The sequence below is a fragment of the Tetrao urogallus genome (genome assembly GCF_951394365.1).
Source record: "Tetrao urogallus genome assembly, chromosome: 19".
NCBI classification, from domain to species: domain Eukaryota; kingdom Metazoa; phylum Chordata; class Aves; order Galliformes; family Phasianidae; genus Tetrao; species Tetrao urogallus.
In genome coordinates, this window is record NC_136832.1 from 731,543 (window position 1) to 752,575 (window position 21,033).

The 21,033-nt window shown below is 53.6% G+C and overlaps 2 protein-coding genes across 5 annotated transcripts in view; one reads left to right on the forward strand and one right to left on the reverse strand.

Annotated features, from left to right (window-relative positions):
• Positions 1 to 3,044: 3,044 nt before the first annotated feature.
• LOC306953696 (cholesterol 7-desaturase nvd-like) lies at positions 3,045 to 11,217 on the reverse strand (the record flags this gene model as incomplete). Its single annotated transcript, XM_079544669.1, has 7 exons — positions 3,045 to 3,206; positions 4,501 to 4,677; positions 4,818 to 4,937; positions 5,122 to 5,247; positions 6,000 to 6,178; positions 7,927 to 8,115; positions 10,920 to 11,217. The coding sequence occupies 7 exons, from the start codon at positions 11,215 to 11,217 to the stop codon at positions 3,045 to 3,047; spliced, it is 1,251 nt and encodes a 416-aa protein (XP_079400795.1).
• Positions 11,218 to 18,458: 7,241 nt separating this feature from the next.
• The window catches only part of GRIN1 (glutamate ionotropic receptor NMDA type subunit 1), a gene marked incomplete at both ends in the record, with an annotated part of 30,635 nt that continues 28,060 nt past the window's right edge, over positions 18,459 to 21,033 (forward strand). For all 4 annotated transcript variants that reach the window (XM_079544741.1, XM_079544742.1, XM_079544743.1 and 1 more), the window contains one exon: positions 18,459 to 18,716. In XM_079544741.1, the coding sequence (XP_079400867.1) occupies positions 18,459 to 18,716 (258 nt within the window). The remainder of the gene's footprint in view (positions 18,717 to 21,033) is intronic.

Here is a 21,033-nt window from a genome sequence, read left to right on the forward strand (position 1 = left end):
AAGAAAAAAAAAATCAAGGTGTTTAAATGTTGCTGTTTTTACAAGTCTGTTGCTGTCTGAATGGAAATATTCCCCAAGAGAGGAGTAGTTCCACTTCGCTTCCAAAGGAGCCGAGCGCTCCAGGCAGAGCTCGGTTATTTGGAGACCTCTTAGAGACATGTTCTGCAACATTCTTTTCAGAGTTGATGCCAAGGCAGAAGACAAACTGTAACTGTAAGAAAGCATCCGTTGCTTGAGGATTTTCATGTCAGTGTTGTATTTATGGTTTTACAATAAAACAACCTTTAGGAAAAAAAAGAAGTGTCTGGGATTTTCTATTTCTTCAAGCACATGTGGAACCTCATTCCGTGCTGAGCGCCTCTGCGAAGAGGAAAAGGAAAACCTGCACTGAGGAGACCAACGTCTCAGCAGCGTCTCTTTGGTGCTCCTCTCTGGGGCTCCTTGCTGCTGGACAGGGTGCGCAGTGCTGTTTGTATGGAGGGTCAGAATGCCGCAGGGCACAGAGGTCTGCGTGGAGGCGATGTCAGTCGTGATGTGATTCAGGGTTCTCAGATGAGGAAAATGGGGATCAAGCAGTTCTGGATGGAGCCCCAAGGCGCAGCACAAACAGCACAAAGCAGGGAATTGTCCCGTATGGAAGTAGTGCATGGGCCGGGGTCAGAGGAGGAAGAGCCCAACCTACAAAAATTAAAGAGCTGCTTGATAGAAAGGTTGTAATTAATCTGTTAATTCAGAACCCAAAGTTGCGGTTCGGCAACAGGCCTAACAGCAGGACTGTTCCAGTTAGCATTTGAATGTGAAGATAATAGCAGCAATCAGAATGGAGACTCACAGAATGGTAGAATCGTTTCAGTTGGAAGGGACCACTTAAGGCCATCTGATCCAACTCCCTGCAACAAACAGGGGCACCCGCAGCTCCACTGGGTGCTCAGAGCCCCTCCAGTGTGACCCTGAGTGTAACAGTAAGAACGGCTGTAGCTTTGCAGCACATTAGGTATAAATGAACAATTTTAGGAAACAATAAGCTTAGATGCTCTTGCATCTTGTGAGTTTGGATTTGTTTGGAAATCGGCATGACAGAGCGCTGGAACTGGCTGCCCAGAGAGGTGTGGAGTCTCCTTCCGTGGAGATACTCAAGATCTGCTTGACGTCCACCTGTGTGACCTGCTGGCAGGGAGTTAGGCAGGGGGTTGGTTGATAGTCTCTGGAGGTCCCTTCCAATCCCTGCAGTTCTGTGATTTTTGAAGAGGTAAATGTAAAGCCAGAAGGCAGAGCAGGCTGGAGAGCAGTGCTCCTCGGCTTGCTGGTGGCTTCCAGCACTGAGTTGTCCTTTTTCGTTGGACCCTTTGGAAAGGATAAATAAAAGTGCAAATGGAAACGTAAGAGGCTTTAGCTGATCTGCCTTATTTCCCTATTCTCTAGTTTCTGCTGTAACAGGAAAGAACTATTTTAGTCACTCTAAAGAAAGAACTCAGAGTTCAGGTTCTGTTGGTGGGATCCCATCATTTTCTTTAATGTCTGACATTAGAGCTGACAAGAGCTGACAAACCCAACAAAGCTGATTGAACTCACCCTCTCCACTCCCATCTTCAACACCTTGCTTTCCTTGGAGTTTTGCTCATCCCGAGATCCTCTGTGTGGGAGCAACGTGAGGAATGGAGACCAACAGCCCGGGTGTGTGGCATAAGCAACCCAGCCATGTGCTGTGCACGTGTCCACAGGAAGGTGAGCAGAGACCCTCCAGCCCTGTAATGTCCATTAGGCCTCTCAGCGTCCACATCTCCCACCCCCCCATCCATGCCAGAAGCCAAGGGGTTCCCACAGCCCCCATGCAAGGACACACAAACAGGGAAGTGGCTGCATGTGTGAGCCCCAGCTGAGAACCAGCGTGTCCTTGGTGTGTGCCATGGGTGAGAAATGACACACAGTGAACACGGGGTCAGATTTATAAAGAATTTAATAGCAGAATCAGTCAGTGCAATAGCGTGGTACAAAAGGCAAAGGCACCGCCTGCACAGTGTTAGCTGCTAGCCGAGTGGGCAGTGGGCTGCTCCTGATCTGTGGGCTACTGGTAAAGGAGGAACCAGAAACCTCAGCACAGTGCAGAGTTCTGAAGGCACAAAGAATTGCACAGCATACGAGCAAAACAGCCACCAATCTTGGAAAGGCGCTCACACTGGGAGATGGCTCTTGCTGGATTGTGGCACTGAGTAGCTGCCAGAATCCGGCAGGCTCTTTCTATAGAGAATACATCTATCTCTATGCTGTGCAGCAAGGCAGAATTTAACCCTTTAATATAAAACACATAGGCATAAAGCAAAAGGGAGTGTAGATCAGTTTCAGCCAGATTTGCAGCCTGGTTTCCATGTATCAGCTTCATTTCTGATCACTGTGACAGTGACATCTGTGATCTTGCCATGAATAACAGATTTTTACAGCCAACTGTGCATCCATGGCATTGCTGGCATGCAGGGGTTTCCAAAGCACATCCTTGACCTGCAGAGATGTTCACAACGTGAATCACTCATTGGGACAGTCCCCCTGCTGCCTGAATGGGGAGATCCCTCCTGCAGAGCTCAGTGGGACCAAGGAAGCCCACCCAAGGAGCGTGGTGGGCTGCTGAAACCCTGCTGCTCTGCTCTGCCTCTGTCAGAGGAAGAGAGGATGGCAGACGCCTGCCGGCTTTGCAGTCACACCTCTGGGGCCACACAAACGTTGGCCAAGGCTTCCCCAGGGTGCTGGAACCCGCCCAAGGTGAGGAGATGGGTACAGAAGCAGCAGCAAGCACAGCTGGGAAACGCGGTGCAAGAAGGGGTCACACGGAAAGCATTTTCCCTACCCAGAGAGAGGCATAAAGAGGGAGTTTTGTCAGTCTTAATTTTGTGCTCCGCTCACAGATGACAGCAGAGGTACAATAGCAAGCATGGAACGCCATCAGGGCTTCAGTGCCTTGAGCACAGCGGGTGCACAGAGGAGTGCCGGGGCTCCTTGTGCCTACACGACACTCCTTGTTCTGCTCAGTGCTCTGCAGGGCACCACAGCCCTCACCAGTCCAGGTCCCCTTTGGGCACTGATGGCCGCGTGCTCCTCTCGCTGTAGAACTGTGCAAACCAGCGCCGGTGCTTCTGGATGCCAGCATCCTCGCAGACCAGCAGTGGCTTGGACAGGTACTGCTTGTTGTTCCAGATGGTCACATCTCGCTCAAACTGCAGGGAGAAAGCAGAACCTGCAGCCTCATGCATGCTGCCCACACAGCAGGATTAGTGGTTGTGTTCCTCCTGAATGGCTGTGGGAGAGCTCTGACTCTTTTAAATGGCAAGAATTAAGAAATCACAGTTGTTCAGCGCATTGCAGCTCCCAAGCAAGAAATCACTTCCAGCTCAGGGCGCCTCTGCCACTGGAACAGAAGTGGACATTATGAAGGCAGGAGCTGATCCACCTGAGGCTGTTGATTCGTGGGATGCCTCCAGCAATCAGGCATCATAGAATCATAGAGTTGCTCAGGTTGGAAAAGACCTTAAAGATCATCAAATCCAAGCACGACCTAACCATACTGCCCTAACCACCCTGCACTAAATCGTGCCCCTGAGCACCACATCTAAACAGTTTTTAAATGCATCCAGGGATGGTGACTCAACCACCTCCCTAGGGAGCCTATTCCACTGCTTGGAATCATCGTACATTAAGCACCCCTGTCTTAAATTCCACTCAGGCACACATGCAGTGAGATTTATGGAGTTTTGGTGTTGTTTATATTTTTTGCAAAGAAGTCTGCAGAAATAAGTGCTGCTCATCTGTATTTGTAAGATATATTAAGCCAACATTTAAACAATATGAGCTAGCACAGCTAAGTTTGGTTTGGGATAGGGTCTTGGCATTGTAAAGCCATCTTTTGATATTGAGAAGGTCAAAATGGACATTAAGAACAAAAATCAACAGTGTGAGTGGAGCAATAATGGAAGGGGTCACCTACAGAGCTGGATGGGAGCAGCCTTCCAAGGAGCTTCCAAGGCTCACCCAGACAAGTCATGAACTGGGCCGTAGTCTGGCCCTAGCTGGAGCAGAGACCTCCAGAAGGGTCTTTCCTCCACTGCTGTGAGTCCCGTCTGAAGGGACTTCTCTATCAGGAGGAGCAAGAGTTGCCAAACCTCATGGTAGTTTAACAGTGGGAGTATTTCGTGGCAAGGTCCTAAAGCACCATCCTGGGATGCTGGAGATCTGGATGTAGCCATTAGTCCTCCTAAAAACTCCTTGCAATCTGGGAGAGGTCACCTAACCCTTATGCCCCAGTTTCCCATCTGCAGGACAGGGACAGCATCTCACTGCCACCCTCAGCAGATGAGGGAATCCTCATGACTAAACCTTGGGCTTCCTTCTTTGGGCTCCTAGATCTGAAAGATTGTGTCCAAGAGTGCTCAGCTCCCAAATATGTGAGCCCACAGGGGCAGCTGCTCCACACAGCATCCCACACTGCAGGACACCACCTCCTCAGAGCCCCACCTGAATGCATTCTGCCCTCAGGATGAACTTGGGGATGATGGCTGGCACGTTCTTCTGGTAATAGATTTTGTGGACCACGTTCTGCAGGAGAGGCTCCAGGGGCGTCACTGTCTGCAGGATGATCCCATGGCCCAGGAACGCATGTTTGAAGATGAGGAAGACCAGCCCTGGCCCAACCTGCAGAGAACAGAGCACCCTGAGGGATGGAGCCCCGTGGTCCTGACTGGAACCTCATCCTCTGGGCCAAACAAAGCCGTCTGTCAGCTCAGGGGGTGATGGCCCTCCCCACACGAGGCTCTGTGGGGCACAGGACGTACCTGCCTGGCTGACACCGACAGGTCCAGCAAGGGGAAGTGCTTCCCAAAGATGGTGGCTGTGTGCTGGAGCTGCATGCGGGAGCAGTGCCTGTGGGGCTCCGGCTCTGGCTGCCACTCAGCCTGAAGGAGAGGTAGCAGAGAGATGGGGCTGAGAAGGGCAGAGCACGAGGAGAGGGAAGGCTCAGAGATACAGAAGAGATGCGACCTGAAGAGAGGGGACGTGGCAGGAATCAGGAAGAGAGGCAGAAAAGGGATCTGGCCTGGGGGGCTTTGAACAATGCCACAAGGGGAACTGGGGCGCTACCTTCCAGACGTGCTTCATGAAGTCCCACAACCTGGACTTGGTGTATCTCAGGTCGGATCCGCTCAGAATGGCTGGGCCGTGCAGGAAGGCCAGGTGAGCTGTGTCAGCTGCGTTCTCAGGGATTTCCTGCATGGGGGACAATTTATGTCAAGGGCTGAATTCTTAGGATCATAGAATCAGAGCTCACCAAGTCCAACCATCTTCCCACCTCCACCAGCACCTCCCACTGACAGTGTCCCCCAGCACCATACCCTGGAGCACCCCCAGGGATGGTGAACCCACCACTCCCTGGGCAGCCCATGCCAATACACTGCCACTCTTTCTGACAAGAAATGTTTTCTAATGCCCATCCCAAACGTTTTGAGGTTTAACTGCTTTACTGCTTAAGTCCACCAGCGTCCCACCAAGATGGCACACAGCATGGACTGACCCCAGCACAGCTCTGCTCATGCCACTCCCTCCTCCAGCCTCCACAGCTCCACCAAGAGATGACAGAAGCAGCATTTCGTTCCGCTTGCCAGCAAATGAACATGGTTATGAAGATTAACAGCAAAATAACCGCGCGTTTTCCCATTCTGTGATCAATGAGTTGGGGAGCCCGCTGACACTGAGCGCTGCAATTCTTGGATAATCTTTTTTTAAATTACATCGGTTATAAGTCAAAGCAAATGAACAGATTCCCTTTAAGCACCCAGCACATCTGCTCCCTCTCAAGCAGCCTGTGGTTCACGTCTGGGGAACATCTGCTACGCTTGGCACATGGCACAGTGATGCATTTCCAGGGCCACACGCCGTGTGGCCCACTGGGTTTAGTGGAGGAGGTGTCTGGAGATGGGTGAGCACTGAAGGAAGGGGCCCCAGCCCTGCCATGCTCCCACCTGGATGTGTGCGTCCACGAAATGCTCTGTCTGCCCCCGGAACACCCAGTCCCCTGTGATGATCTCAGGCTGCTCAGGCACATCCCAAGTGGGGCCGGTCCCGTCGCAGTGGTACCAGAGCAGCAGCATCCCATTCACCTCACAGCATGGCCAGCTCCGCACCTTGGCAAAATCTGGCACTGAGAAAAAGAAAAGGATTGGATAAAAGTGGCGTTTCCAGCATGCTCAGTGTCACTTCACCCCGGGCGACAGAACAGAGCTTGGGCAGCATTAGCTTGGCACAAGCTCTCCCTGCTGCCATTTGCCACCCCTCCAGCTGCTGAAGGAGAAAAGCAGCTCCTGAAGTTTGCTTTGTTTGCTTTAATGTCATTTCAGTGTGCATGAGTCCCTCAGGAGTGGCAAGCCCTGCAGCCTGCTCTCACTGCTCAGAACCATGCATAATGCACACGTCCAATGAACCCACTTCCAGTTCCATTGGGCTACAAGCAATGGCTTCAGCTGTAGATGGTCAGGAAGCAAAGCCAGCTGTAACTCCTGAGCTCGAGTCATCCTGCTTTGGTACAGCAGTGCCATGGGTTGCATTTGGAATAGGCCTCCACTCTTTCCAGCCTTCCCAGTGAAATTGATTCGGGTGTTTATGTGTAACTGACTGTCAGAAAACTTTTCTTCTACTCAATGGGCAGCTTTCACTTTCATTACATTTTTTTTTCTAGCTGGCAAACAAGCCCAGAGGACATACTTTCCTTATTACTTAGGTTTGCACATCCACCCGGGAGGCTGAAGGATGCAAGAAATTAGGTTTTGATTTCCTAGAACCATAGAATGGTTTTGGTTGGAAGGGACCTAAAAAGATCATGTTCCAAACCAATGACTGACAGAGGGGGGTGGACAAGATCACAGGTGCAACGTAGGGTTGCAAAACCCATCTTTTTGGTGGGATCCATTGCATTGGAGGAGATTCCTCACCCCATGCACATACTGGGTGTACTGTGAGCCCAGTGCCAAAGGGGCTGTGCACAAAAATCCCCCACCATGCCCTCCATGCACACAGATGGCTCCTTAATCTGTTTATATCAACCTGACCCACTTGGGAGCAGCGCAGCTGTGTGCAGTTCTGTTCCACCAGTAACCATGGCTGTGAATAGAGCAATCTCACAGGAACAATGCATTTTGGCAAGAGTTTGTCCATGGCCAGAATACTCGTTCTCATTTTGCAACGAGGCACATCTTTCTTCATTACTTGGAATCAAATTTTCATTCAAATGCAGCTCCTGAGTGCGTGCGTATGCAAAAACGAATGCCGTATTAACCTGCATGGTGCAATCCATAAACTGCTCATCTCATCTCATATGGATGGAACGATTTCTCCACTTTGGGAAAAAAGAAAAGTCTGTTTAGTAGAGTTTTGCTGTTAATTAATCCTATCGTCACTATCTGAATCATCTCCAAATTGAGCTTCTCTGGAAAATAATTAGGAAGAACAATCCAGAGGAGAGCTCAACATAAATTCTCTCCATGTTTTCAGCCATGTTTAGAATCAGTGCAAGCCCACAAGTAATTATTACGGGGGAAGTTAAGGATTTCTCTCTGCATGGTTGCCACAAACCGTATCAAAGGATGGGAGTGAAAGCCTTAGAAAAAAAAAAAGGGTCACATAGAGATTATTTTATCTATTATTTAAGCATTGAATTGGTATAAACCATCACTGTGGAGTGCAGAGTAACTTCTGAAACCCAGTGGGTGAAAGTCCTGGGTGTGATTTAGCATGTGACAGGCCATCAGAATGCTGTGTCCCAGGGAAGTTGGTGAGTCGGTGTGCTGCAGGAAATGAGGGAGCAGCGTGGGGGTGAGCTCTGACTGCTTTTCCTTTCCTAATCAGATTTTTAGGCACTGCCATTGCTCCGGCTGCTCTCTGGGGGAGGTTCACCTTTTCCAGAATATGGGATGTGGGTGCATTTCCCATCTTCTCCTCTGAAACGCCAGCCGTGGAAGGGGCACTCAATGCAGCTGCCCACGACGTGCCCGCCAGCAGCCAGGTCAGCCCCCAGGTGTGGGCAGTACGAATCCACCACGTGCGCCTGGCCGTCCTGCGTGCGGAACGCGGCCAGCCGTTCTCCTGTGGGAACAGGAGGTCATGAGAGCATCTGCAAAAACAGAGTGAGGGGTGCGGATGGAGGGGTGGCTCAGCCCCATCTGAGTGGGCAGCAGGAAGAATCGCGGGATCATTAAGGTTGGAAAGGGCCACTAAGATGATGAAGTCCAACCGCCAACCTGCTCCCTCCATGCCACTGACCGTGTCCACAAGTGCCACATCTCTGTGGTCCTTGAACACCTCCAGAGGTGGTGACTCCACCGCTCTCCGGGCAGCCTGTGCCAACGCATTACCACTCTTTATGAGAATGTTTCCTAATACTCAAGCTGAACCTCCCATGGCACAACATGAGGCCATCATCTCATCCCATCGCTGTTACCTGGGAGCAGACACCAACTCCACTTCACCACAACCTTTCAGCAGTGGCAGAGCACTGCCATCTCCCCTGAGCTCCCTTTCCCCACGCTGACCCATCCCAGCTCCCTCAGCCGCTCCCCATCACACCTGTGCTCCAGACCCCTCACAGCTCCATGCCCATCTCTGGACACGCTGCAGGGCCTCCGTGTCTGCAGTGCAGTGAGGGCCCAGCACCGAGCACAGCACTGAGCTGCGGCCCCACCAGTGCCGTACAGATGGACGATGCCCTCCTGCTCCTGCTGGCTGCACTGCTGCTGACACAAGGCAGGCTGCCGTGGGCCTTCTTGGCCACCTGGGCACACTGCTGGCTGCGTTCATTAACAGATTAATTACAACACCGCCAGGTCCGTTTCCTCTATACAGTCTTCCAACCACTCTGCCCCAGTCCTGTCGCGCTGCACGGGGTTGTGGTGCCCAAAGCGCAGCACCCGGCACTCGCTCTCGAAGCTCAGCCCGTGGATCAGCCTGCCCACATCTCACCGCCAGGTGGCAGCCCGCACCCGGCTCCCGCATCCTCCGCTCCGTCCCTACGCCCGCACGGCCCCGCGCCGCTCCCCAGCATCCCTCGGCCGTACCCTGGTTATCGGGTGCTGCTCATCCAGGTGCAGACAGCGAGCTGAAGCCCTCGGTCCCTGTCGTGTTATGCGTGTTAACCCATCACTTGTGAAAGCTTTGTTACAGATGCTGTGACTTGGAGCTCACACAGAAGGAAATGAGACAAAACTGGAGATCAAAACCCAGCTGAGCTGCAGGATCCAAGTTCTGTCTGCGTTTACCCAGAAAGCTGTGTTTGATGACAGGTGACAGGCAGTGAGCTATTATCACAAATCTGCTTCTCTTTGTCTCGTGGTCTGGGCCAAGAAAACTCCCAACCTTCAAAGCTGGGAAGGATTCTCTGCTATCTGGCAGAACAATGTGGTGCCTCCCATCCCAGCACTGCTGGGCACTGGAAGGCAATGGTGGCTGTGCTGGCAGCAGGCACAGGGAGGGGAGGTGCTCGGGGTGCGGGTCCTTCCCCTGCCCTGGGTCACAGGCAGCCCTTTTCCTAGCACCAGTTCTCCTCTTTGCCTGACTGAGTCTCAGAGCAAATGGGGCAAGCAGGGAGAGGTTTCAGCCCATGCAGCCGTGTTTTGTGACGTGCTTGGTCCCCAAGGCTGGCTCTTAAAAGGACCAAGTCAAAAGATTCTCTTTCTTCCTGTTCTCTTGCTCACTTGTTTTGGAGTAGGGCCACATTTCCAGGCTGTGCTCAGAGACGCTCTCCAAAGCAATTAAACATTCACAAACCTGGAAGCTATGGGCTGTTTAACTCCCTTAATTACTGGTAGTCCTCTTGGCAGCACTATCCTGCCATCATGCTGCAACGTGAAGCGATGTTACCTGTAATTTATCCAGACCAGGTGGAAAGGGTGCCAGGGGCAGGGATTTGGTTGGGCAATGCAAGGAGCCTCAGTGTAACAGCGGGTTGGTAGGGGATCACCAGGGTGTGTATATGAATTGAATAATTCCCATCATAAAACAAAGAAACAAACGAACAAAAAAAAAAAAAAAAAAAAAAAAACCAACATGACAGGAGAAGATGGCTCTCTAAAACAGATCTGGGAAAGAAAAAAAAACGCACCTTCACCACTGAATCTGAGGGATTTCAATGCAGAAACTTCCCTTCTGATGAGGAAGGCACCTGGACATGTCCCAAATCATCTTCAAGATAGAAGGACCATGGACAACCCAGCACCCCTCTGGATGTGGCTGTGAGATCTGATCTGCCCTGGGAAAGGCAGAGCTGTGGGCAGCAGTGCTGGGAGGGCAGCAAAGCGACCTGGAGTCCCAGGAAGAAGCCCGGGGGTGCCCTGCATGCTCACAGAGACACTGTGCCATAACGTCTCCAGTACCCCAGCTGGGATACCTGATACCTGAGTTGTGCCACCCCTCCTGCCCACAGGCACACGTTGGCTGGGCTGCCTCAGGAGAGGGGCATGCAGAGGTGTCCCAGTGTCACAGCAGAGACCTCATGCAGAGGCTTGGGGTGCCCCAGCAGGGATGCTCAGGGAGGGATGTCCTGCACACTGATAAGGAGCCCAGGCAGACACCCGGCATGGGTGGCAGGATGCCCAGTGCCATAGTGAGGATGTCCCACACGGAGATACTGGGGCAGGGATAACGCTGTGCCTGGGCAGGAATGTCCTCATTCCCCCAATGGAGTTCCCATCTGGGATCTCCCACGTCCCGGTGAGGATGCCCAGGCAGTGGAACCAGCGTGAGGGGGCTGTTCCAGGGGAGGTGCCCGGGGAAGGGGTGACCCGGATGGCCGGCAGGGCTCTCCATTCCCGGGCGGGGATGCCCTCGCAGCAACACCCCGGGGATCCGTCGGGGCCGCTCCGCACCCCACCCGGCAGCCCGGATCCCGCACTCACCGAGCAGAGCGAGGCTGCGGACGGCACCGCGGGGCAGCTGCTCGGAGTCGAGGACGCGGTACCAGCCGTTGGGGTAGGGCGGCGGCAGCGCTCCGGACCGACGGGAGCGGCGGGCTGAGATCCCACGGCTCGGACCCACAACCGGCAGGTAGCCCACACGGCCCGGGCCGCGCCGCAGCTCCAGCGGCCGCCAGCTGCCGGGCAGCAGGACGAAGAGGAGGAAGAGGATGAGGAGGAGGAAGAATGGCGTCCCGTCTCCCAGCCCCGCGGCCAGCAGCTCCGTGCCGCACCACCCCATAGCGCGCACGGCCCCAGCGCAGCCGCCTCTTGTTATAGAGCGGGCGGCCCCGGGCGGGGTGATGCTGGGCGGGCAGGGCTGGGTCCAGCTCACACCCCCCGCGCCCAACCGGCATCCCCGGGACGAGCGAGGAGCCGGGAGACGGTGGAAACGCCCGACCGAGGAGCAGTGAGCGCAAGCTGCGACCGCTTGAATGTAAGGAATAACGTGTCTCCAGGCTGTGGCCCCCGCACCAGGTCGATGCGTTAATTAGATCATCGCGTACCACATCGCCTCCTGAGCCACTGTCTCAGTCTTAGAAAGCGGTGTTGGGGCCGGTGGGTCACTGGCTGTGTGACAGCACTCTGAGGTGTTCAGGAGCAGAAAACAGAGATGCTCTCTGTGCAGGGAGGACAAATGGGCGCCAAGGAAAGGCTGGGCAGCTTGAGGTTGTGGTAGAGTGGGGCCGGGAAGTAAAGTTAGATTTGGTCCTAAGAATTGCACAGCTCAAGAGGTAACTGTCAAAAGTCCACTTGTTGCCCATAATATAGATAGACTCAGAGATTTGCAAGTGTCAAAAAGACCCAAAGTACCCACCATGGTACTGAATAACAGAAATGGGAGAAGCACACAGAAATGGATCCTCTGACTGAAGGAAAAGCAGCAAAAAGGTGGATTCAGAAAGGCTGAATATCTTAAGGAACTCGTATTAGAGGCTCAGGCAAAGAGCCTCTTGGAAATGTTTTCTAGAAGTCAGTGCCTCTGTTGTTCTGCAGGAGATGATTGAACACAGCAGCTGGAAGTAAACAGGCAGTCCTAAAGAGAGGGGCAGTGTGAGCCCTGCCTGGGTGAGGAAGAGGAATAATGATGATTTCTGAGTGAAAAACCAAGCTGAAGGAGGGCTGATCAAAAAGAGATTCTCAGTAGCAGCTTTCCAAGGGCAGAAAAGCACATAACAAATATACAGACTGCACTGAAACAGAGACCTGGGTGGTTTGGGGAGTGGAAGATCAATGAGTCTTTGCACTGCGCTGAGCAAATCCATCAGACGCTGCAGCAAAGGCTTCTCCGACACAGGACTGAGTGTGACTCAGTGAGGAAGAGTCAGCAGCATGTTTGTGAGAATTTATGCCTCACCACTAGAAATGGGAGCTCAACAAACAGCTGAATAAGTTCATGCTTTGTTCTCTTGGACTTTCAAGGCACCTCCTCTAAGGCCGAATACAAAAAGCTCCTAAATAAGCCTGAAATAACAGCAGGGGAATCCTCTTTGCTTATGTAATTGGTGAGAAGATAGGAAGCCAGGAAAGGGAATAAATGCTCAGCTGGAGAATGAGGACTGGCGTTTGTATCTGCCTGTTCACGAGGAAACTGGGAAAGGGGATAAACAGACATCTAAATCTCCTGATGAAAATGGTTCTAAATTATTCACTACAGTAAAGTTGACTGTGAAATACGGCAGAAGAAGCCTTGCAAATTTCTCAGTGACTGACAGGCAAACAGCAGTGCCTGCTAGTGAAATGCAATGCACATGGCCAAGGCCCACGGAGGGGGTTAGCTGCTAATTGGCACTTAGCAAGAGAGCTGAGCATTGCTTGACGTGGTCTCTATATCTGTTCACTGCTCCAAACCGCTCAAAAAGACAAATGTGATGCTAGGAATAATGAGTATTAATGCTTTTGTAGACAGGATGATCTAAGCATATAAGAGAGACAAGGTCCGTAGAGGACAATAATATTTTCTATTAGATGAGCTGATAGAGATGGAAAAATAGTTGACAAGCTTCCAGGCAGAATAGCCCTCCTTCCAGAACTGTTAGGAATGTAACTGGGAGCAGAGCAAAAAATATCTGCACGTCTGGTGAACTGTGTAATGGTGGGCACCTCACCTGGCGTGGGGGGAACCCAGAGGAAATACAGAGAATGCAAGCAGAAGCAGGGAATGGCAGCCAAGGGAGGCATGGGGAGAAGCTACAGACCTGAAGTCTTGAAAATCAGAAGAACTGCAGGAGGAGGATAAAGCCTTGGAGGGCTGGGCTGTTGGCCACGAAGTCTCTCAATGACATTTTCCACCAGATAATCCTACCTGCGTGTCCATCTTTCCAGGAAGCCCCCCCGACCACGTGTGCCTGCTCTATGTGAGTGCACCTCAGGGGGAAAAGATGAGGAAAATAGAATTTTCTTCAAAGCCAGCGTTCTTCATCCTTGTCTCATCATGTTTTTATTTTTAGGCTGGTTTCATAACCAAACAAAATGTGTAATCAATCTTTCTGTTCTCAACAACAAGGTTTTGATCTCCTTGCATATATCAATCACAGATGACAGGAGGGCACAGCTCCCAAGAGGGGCATGTCTGCTGTCACGTTCTTGTGCTCTGAGCCCTACACACTTATTATCTGTTCTGGCCTGAAGAGGAGTACACCCAGGCTCCATGCTCCAGCCTGCCAGCTGGCTCTGGGATGAGGTACATCCAGTGCAGCATCAAGCCTGGTGCCATCAGCTTCTGCCCCCACATGCCATATTGACACAACTGGGCCAACTCTGGCTTCGTCTGGTTTGCTCAGCATCTTCCAAAGCTATTCCTGAGGCTGGGTGCCTCACATTTATGATGTCTGATGTATTAAATGTCATATATAGCAGATTGGAAAGCAACCCCCTAATTTTTCTGTTCCCCCTAGGTAAGGAGCACATGGGAATTGCACGAGTGGGGAAGTCCCTGGAACTACTTCACACAGCCGTGAAAATATCCCAGCAGTAGTATGAAGCCAGGAGTGATGAGATGTGCTAGGCAGATCCATGTCATAGGATCACAGAATCATAGAAAGGTTTGGGACCTTTGAAGGTGACCTGGCCCAAGCTCCCTGCCACAGCCAGGGACATCTTTCTCTAAATTGAATGCTCAAAGCCCTGTCTGTCCTGACTTTGAACACTTCCAATGGCACGGCTTCCACAGTCTCTGAGCAAACTCTTCCAGTGTCACTGCTCTCATTAAACTATTTCTTCTTTGTGTCTATCTAAGCCTCCCTTCTTTCGGTTTATAACAATTGCCCTTGTCCTGTCACTACAGACCCTGGTAAAAAGTCTCTCCACCTTTCTTACAAGCTGTCTTTATGCCTTAAATATTGCAGTGATGCCTTCTCAGAGTCTTCCATTCCCCAGGCCAAACGAGCCCAGCCTTTCTCCATAGCAGAGCTGTAGGGGCACTGCAGAACGGAGGGAGCGGGAGGTCAACTGGTCAGACTGGTCAGACTTGGGGGCCAACTAGAGAACACTGGGAGGGATTGGGAAGTTGAAAGATTCCAGTGAAAGTTCCCACTTGCTATGGGAACTTTCATATTAATATTAAGCTATGCATACCTGTGCATGTAAGTCCCTTCTCATTCCAAACTGTTGTTATTTTTCACACCGTCTTTTCCTCTGGCCACTGGTGTTTTGTGTCCCGCTCTCCCCCAGCCACACTGTGCTCACAAGGGTGGCAAAAGTCTATGAATCTCCTGCAGGGAGAGCTGAGAAGAGCCAACAAGGAGGTGAGATGTGCCAAGAGCTGTGCTGCCTGGTGGCTCCACTGGCCACATCTGAGAAGGACCTGGGTGTCCTGATGGCCATCAAGTTGACCGTGAGACACCAATGTGCCCTCATGGCCAAGAAGGCCAACAGTGCACTGGGGTGCATTACAAAGAGCGTGGCCAGCAGGGTGAGGGGGGTTCTCCTCATCCTCTACTCTGCCCTGGGGAGGGCACATCTGGATTATTTATTATTGTGTCCAGTTCTGGGCTCCCCATCTGAAGGCAAACAGAATTATGTGGGAGAGATTAACAGGGTTCCTCTGCTTACAGGGTACCTAGGGCTTCGGATTCACCACTGAGCAGCAGCATCCAGCATCTCCTGTATGTGATGTCCAACCACCATTTCCTGGTTGTGATGAAGGCTCCAGCTATGGAATTTTGACTGTGCAAGAAGGGGAAGGTTGGGACATCAGAAAGTCTTATTTCTGACTCACCATCTCACCTGCTCCCGGTGTGTTGAAGTGTCGAGGAGTGGCTCTGGAAATGGCCGCTCCAGTGCTGAGAGCCCTGGCCTTGCTCCCACTGTGCAGCATCCACAGGCAACATGCTTCCATTCCATCCACTTCATACTCTCTATAGCACACACAGTTTTTCTCCAAATAACTTCTGTGGACTTTTAACCAGTTTTCCAGCCCCTTTGTAAAGAATACAATCTACACAGTGGCAACAGTTTTTCCACTTACAGCTCTTCACTGACAGCAGCTCGCAGAGCTCTGCCATAGCAGCACTCAGTAGGTGCTCTGCTTGGTTTCATGCATTAACTTTATCACTCCTCTGTCTTGTAGATGTACACAAAAGGCATTACTGAAGCCTATATTAGAGCCACACATTTCCTGATTCCAATTAAATTTTAACTTTCTCAGAAGAGGAATTCAGCTTGTTTAGTAGCTCCATGATGACTAGCAAGGCTCATCTATTCCTAACACTTGATTTCCTCATTTATGAAATCTCATATCGTCTTTTCCCCACCGGGGCTGACGCCTTGCCCCAAGGCAGATGAAACACTTATCTGGATTCAGTGCTGATCCCCTGAAGCCTCTCAGTTCTGTGTGGCTTTTCTCTGCCCGGGAAAGGCTCACAGCATTCCCAAGCAATGGGACACCACACAAACATTGACCCCATCTTGCAGCTCGACTCTCCTGCATCCAGAAGGTGCCAGACGTAAAAAGCAGCATCATATTATGCATGTGCTAATTGCTAACAGGCAACTGTTAATTGCTTGCAGCAAACCATGATTAAGAAGGTTGCCATAACATGCCAGGGGGAAGCCACAGGAAAAGCAAAGACCATTGCTTGCTGCAGAGTCTTCACACAGATCAGCTGGTGGATGCAGTTGTACCCGCCATTTACACAGCTCTTACCTTGCGAAAACTCTGCGTGCACCCATTGCCTTCAGATGATCAAAGAGCCTGAGGACACAGCATGAGTGGAAGCCGTGCAGTGAGAGCGTCTGTGCGGGCTGAGCCTTGCTGCAGGAGTTTGTGATCTGGGCTGTTCCTGGTGCCAGGAACAACTGCCTCTGGAGGGAAAAATGAACGGAGGTGACACAGTGCTTAGACCTGGTTTCCTAATGGCATGGAGCTGTTAGGGAAGGGTCAGCCTGGGCGTGAGGATAAAGATCTGCCCCTGAGGGCAGTGGGAACAGCTCTGAGCTGACAGAGCTCAGGGAGTGCAGAGACATTGCTCTCAGCTGTAGGGTTGGGGTTTGGGTGGTGCTGTGTGGGGTCGGGTTGGGCTCCATGATCCCCATGGGTCCTTTCCAGCTCAGGATGTTCTGTGGTTCTGTGATTTCAGCTGGTGAGGAGGAGGAAATAAAGTCAAATGTATGCAGTCCATCAGTATGGATGCACCTCTAGTTATCCATACACTTCACCCCTCCAAGAGAGCCTGCAGGGTGAGCAAAGCCACATGTGAGCAATACAAGACCGTCAGCTCCATGCATGGAGGAGAGAAAACAGTGCAGTGGCACTGAACAGGGTGACATGTGCATGGATGTCTGTGCGGAGAGCACAGCTGGATCGCTGTGGAGCTGCATGCAGAGCACTGCAAGAGTTAAGGCGAGGTGGGGCCGTGATCCTTCTCTCACCCAGTGCATCATGACTGCAATGGGCTCCATTGCTCTCCCAGCAGTTGTAGGCTCTCTGCTGGGTCTCCTTGCTGGCACAGAGCTGTGAAACACGGCAGCCCCTCAAGACTGCGACCCTGAGGCATTGCACAACAGCCATTTTGCTTCTGCAGCTTCATGCGAGCGCGTGTGGGCAACGTGGGACCCAGGCAAAATGGTTTCCATGGCAACTTGCACTTCAGAGATGCCAGTGAGAAAATTTGCGTTGGGGGAGAAAATTCTGCTTCCACTCACGTTGCAAAACAAGCACAGAGGTGGGCTGCGGCAATACCCTCAAAATGGCTGATATAAAAATATCTCTGGTGATTTTTCTTCTGCAGTGCTCAGCCTGCTTTCTTGGCTGGCATACAGCCGATGGCATTTTTCCCATGCAGCTACAAAGCAACACGCTGTGGCTACCCACAGCCCCTTTGTTTTTTGTTTCCAAAAGGGCCAAAGCAACAGCTCTGGTGTGCAATGTTCATGCAACTGGAGAGAGGTGGTGCAAGAGGGAAACCCAGCAGCTTTCACCATGGAGCTCCAGATGTTGGCCACCAGTTGCTATGATCCCATGCCCTCTGGAGAAGGCAAGTGGTAGCTGAGGGTCAGAAAGATTGAGAGAACCACAAGAAGAATCTCTAGGTCATAGCCCAGAATTAATGGACAGAACTGAATGGTGAAAACCTGCCCCAGTTGCTCCATGAGGTACTCCTGCAAGAATGGTGGAGGGATGAAATAAAGACAGGAATCAGGTGTGTGCTGCTTAACCACTGTTCCCCAGAGATGTGCTGGCCAAGATCCCCCAGCTCTGGGGTGAAAATTCATGGTGACATTCATGTCATGGGCAGTTCACCCCAGTTGGGGCTGGGGATGTGTGTCAGAGGTGTTGTGTAGTTAGGAATCTTCGCGGGGGAAAACAAACCCAGGAGACCTCGTTTTACCCCACATGGGGTGTGATCGTGCTTCTCGGAGTAATGGGAACGCTCACACCCCGAATGGACAGTGCAAGAGAAAAGACGAGAAAGGAGTCGGACCCCTGGAGACGCTTTCCTGGCAGCTGGATGCTCAGCCCCCACCTGGACCGCCCCCTGCACCAGCGGTGCTCCCATGTGATGCAGGAGCCAGACCCCAGCCCTGCGCTCCTCGGGGCTCCCGCAGCCTCCTCAGGGTCGGCTCAGTCCCTCCCTCCGTCCTTCCTCGGGCTCCCGGGCGGTCGGCACGGGAGGGAGCGGCACTCGGGGCTGCTCCTATTGAACCCATACTGAGGGAGCGGGAGTCGAGGCGGGTCGGAGAGCAGCGGCCGGGGTCTCACACCGACTCCACCCGGAGCGGCGCTGCCGCAGAGCCCGGGGCCGACCCGGGGTCCCTCCCGCTGCCGCGGGGGCCGGGGGCGGGCCGGGGGAGGGCGCTGCGGCAGCGCGGGGCCGCGGAGCGGGAGGAGCCGCCGGCGGGCGGTGCGGCGCGGAGCGGAGCGGAGCGGGCGGTTCAGCACCAAGGAGAGCTCCCCGCGCCGCGCCGGGCCGCATGGGGCCGAGCTGAGCGGCGGGCGGCGGGCGGCGGGCGCGGACCCGGCGGGCTCCGGGCCGCCCGTGGATGAGCGCCATGCGGCTGCTGCTGCTCGCCCTGCTCTTCTCCTCCTCTTTCGCCCGCGCCGGCTGTGACCCCAAGATCGTCAATATCGGCGCGGTGCTGAGCACCAAGAAGCACGAGCAGATCTTCCGCGAGGCGGTGAACCAGGCCAACAAGAGGCACGGCACCTGGAAGCTGCAGCTCAACGCCACCTCGGTCACGCACAAACCCAACGCCATTCAGATGGCTCTCTCCGTCTGCGAGGACCTCATCTCCAGCCAGGTACCCCGGGCCGGCGACCCCATCGTCGGAGCCCCGCGCCCCGTCCCTGGAGGGCTCCGAGCCTCCCCCACCTCGCGGTGCACCCCCCCCCCCCCCCCCCCCCGGGGCTCGGGGAAGGCAGAGCCGCGGATTGGGGTCCTGCCCCGCCGCCTCGGGGCACCGCTGCCCGCATTGCAGCCTTTATGTAAGCGAGCGGCGGTGCGGGCACGCACCCACTGCACGCGGGCACACGCGCGGCGACACGCGTGCACACCGTGGGTGTGAGCAGAGGTGGGTGCACGCGTGGGCATGAACACGCTGCGCGTGGACACGGGAGCACCGCGCTTGCACACCCACTGTGCTCTTGTGGAGCGCTGCAGGAGCGCCCGCGGGATGTGCTGTGTGCACACATGTCATGTGCATGCGTGCATCATTCAAACACGGGCACACATTCAGAATGCTGCATATGAAGACAGCATGCAGCACTGCTTTGCACACGCTATGTATGCCACATCCATGTGTGCACGCTGCACCAGTGCACAGATACGCACGCTGCCACACAAGCATGTCCTACTGTGCACTGCAAGCACGGGCACACATAAAACACTGCATGCACACACCCAGTGCAGGGCACACATCTGAACAGCTGCACCACAGCTCACACACCCCCATCATCCACACAGCATCACTGCTCCCCCAGTGCCACAAATGCACAGGACACATGAGCACAAACCCGGAGCACACACACACAAGCATACATACACACACGTGCACACACTGCCATGCATGTGCTTTGACCCCACTTAGGCTCTGAGTGTGCGGGCAGACGCATGGATACCCGATCCACCTTTCACACATGCAGAAGGTTCCCACAGAGCTGTGCATGGGTACACAGGGATGCACACAAAGCATGCAAACCTGCACCATGGGGACACATGCACACAGTCATGATGGGTGCATGCACGCCCAGCACGCAGCCAGCCAGTGAGGGGGCAGGGAGCTGGAGGTGGCAGCTGACTGGGACACGGTTTCCTTAGCCAGAGGTGGGGGTGGCTGGAGGCGTCCCCAGGGACACCATCGGCTGCTCGGGATCCTTGCAGCTCGGTTGGATGCCTTGCAGGGCTGAGATTCATTTTGTAACCCAGCTGATGGATGCCCATGTCCAGGCCACTTCTAAGCCTCATCCCCAGAGCAAACCCCATGGGCTGAGTGGATGCTGGGGCTGCTGCTCCATTGCAATGCAGAGAGGGCTTCAGTGCTGGGGATCAGGGTGCTGGGGTTGCTGTGCCATCCCAACAGCCAAAATCCTGGCTCCTTGGAGCTGTGGGGCTCAGCTGTTCCTACCCCAGCTCACTGGCACTGTGCCGGCCCCGCAAAATGGCTCCTCTTGGTCAGCTGCTGTGCCGCCTGTGCAGCCCTCGCCTCCCGCCTCTCTCTCTGCCCATTGCTACCCAATGATCTGTCCCCAAGTTACGTCCCAGCCCTGCTGACACAGCCCCTCACACACTCCTTGTGTCAGCTGGGCACCAGGCACCCCTTCCTGCTTCCCCACACCCCCACGTGCTGCCCTCAGTAATGTCCCCCTTCTCCCACGGTAGGGGCTTCAGACCCTGCCCCTCATCCCACCCTGTCCCCAGTCCCTGTCCCCAGCCATCCCTCCTCCTCCTCATCCATCCTGCCCTGCAGCAGGGTGCACAGCACATCCCAGTGCTGGGGCAGATGCTTGGAGGAGGGAAGAAGTGCTGTCTCCTCCTAGGCATTGAAGTCCTTGTACAGATTCACCCCTATCAGGAGACCTGATGCCAGCAGAGGACATTCCTCAAACAAAGGGTCCCGCGGGGTTTACCCAGCTCCTTCCCACCCCATTTGACAGAAACCAGGATCCTGCTGGATCCCAGCCCTCTCATCACAGCAGGACCTCGCTGCCATCATCTTTCCCCAGTTTGGTACAGTCCAGCACCCAGCACCCAGCATGCTGCTCCTGCCTTAGCACCGCTCTCCCTGCCCCCCCGGCTTTCCCATGTGCCCGGAGCCAGATGGCCGATGTGCACTGTGGCTTGGTGCTCTTCCTCCCACTCCGATTCCCAGCTGACCACTTTGCATGTAATAGTCCTCAGAGGGGAATTACAACCCAGTATTAAGTGCGTGGTTAAAGAAATCGCATTACACAGTGCGACTGTAAGGGAGATGCTTCCCTTCAATCTGTAATCCATGGAAGTTATTAGTTTAGCTGAGCAGCTCGGCGTGGCACCTCCGTGAAGGTCCAAACCTGTGCAGCCCCATCCCCTCCAAGCACTGGGTTCACACCACCCTCCCCCAATGCATTCGTTGTTTTGCT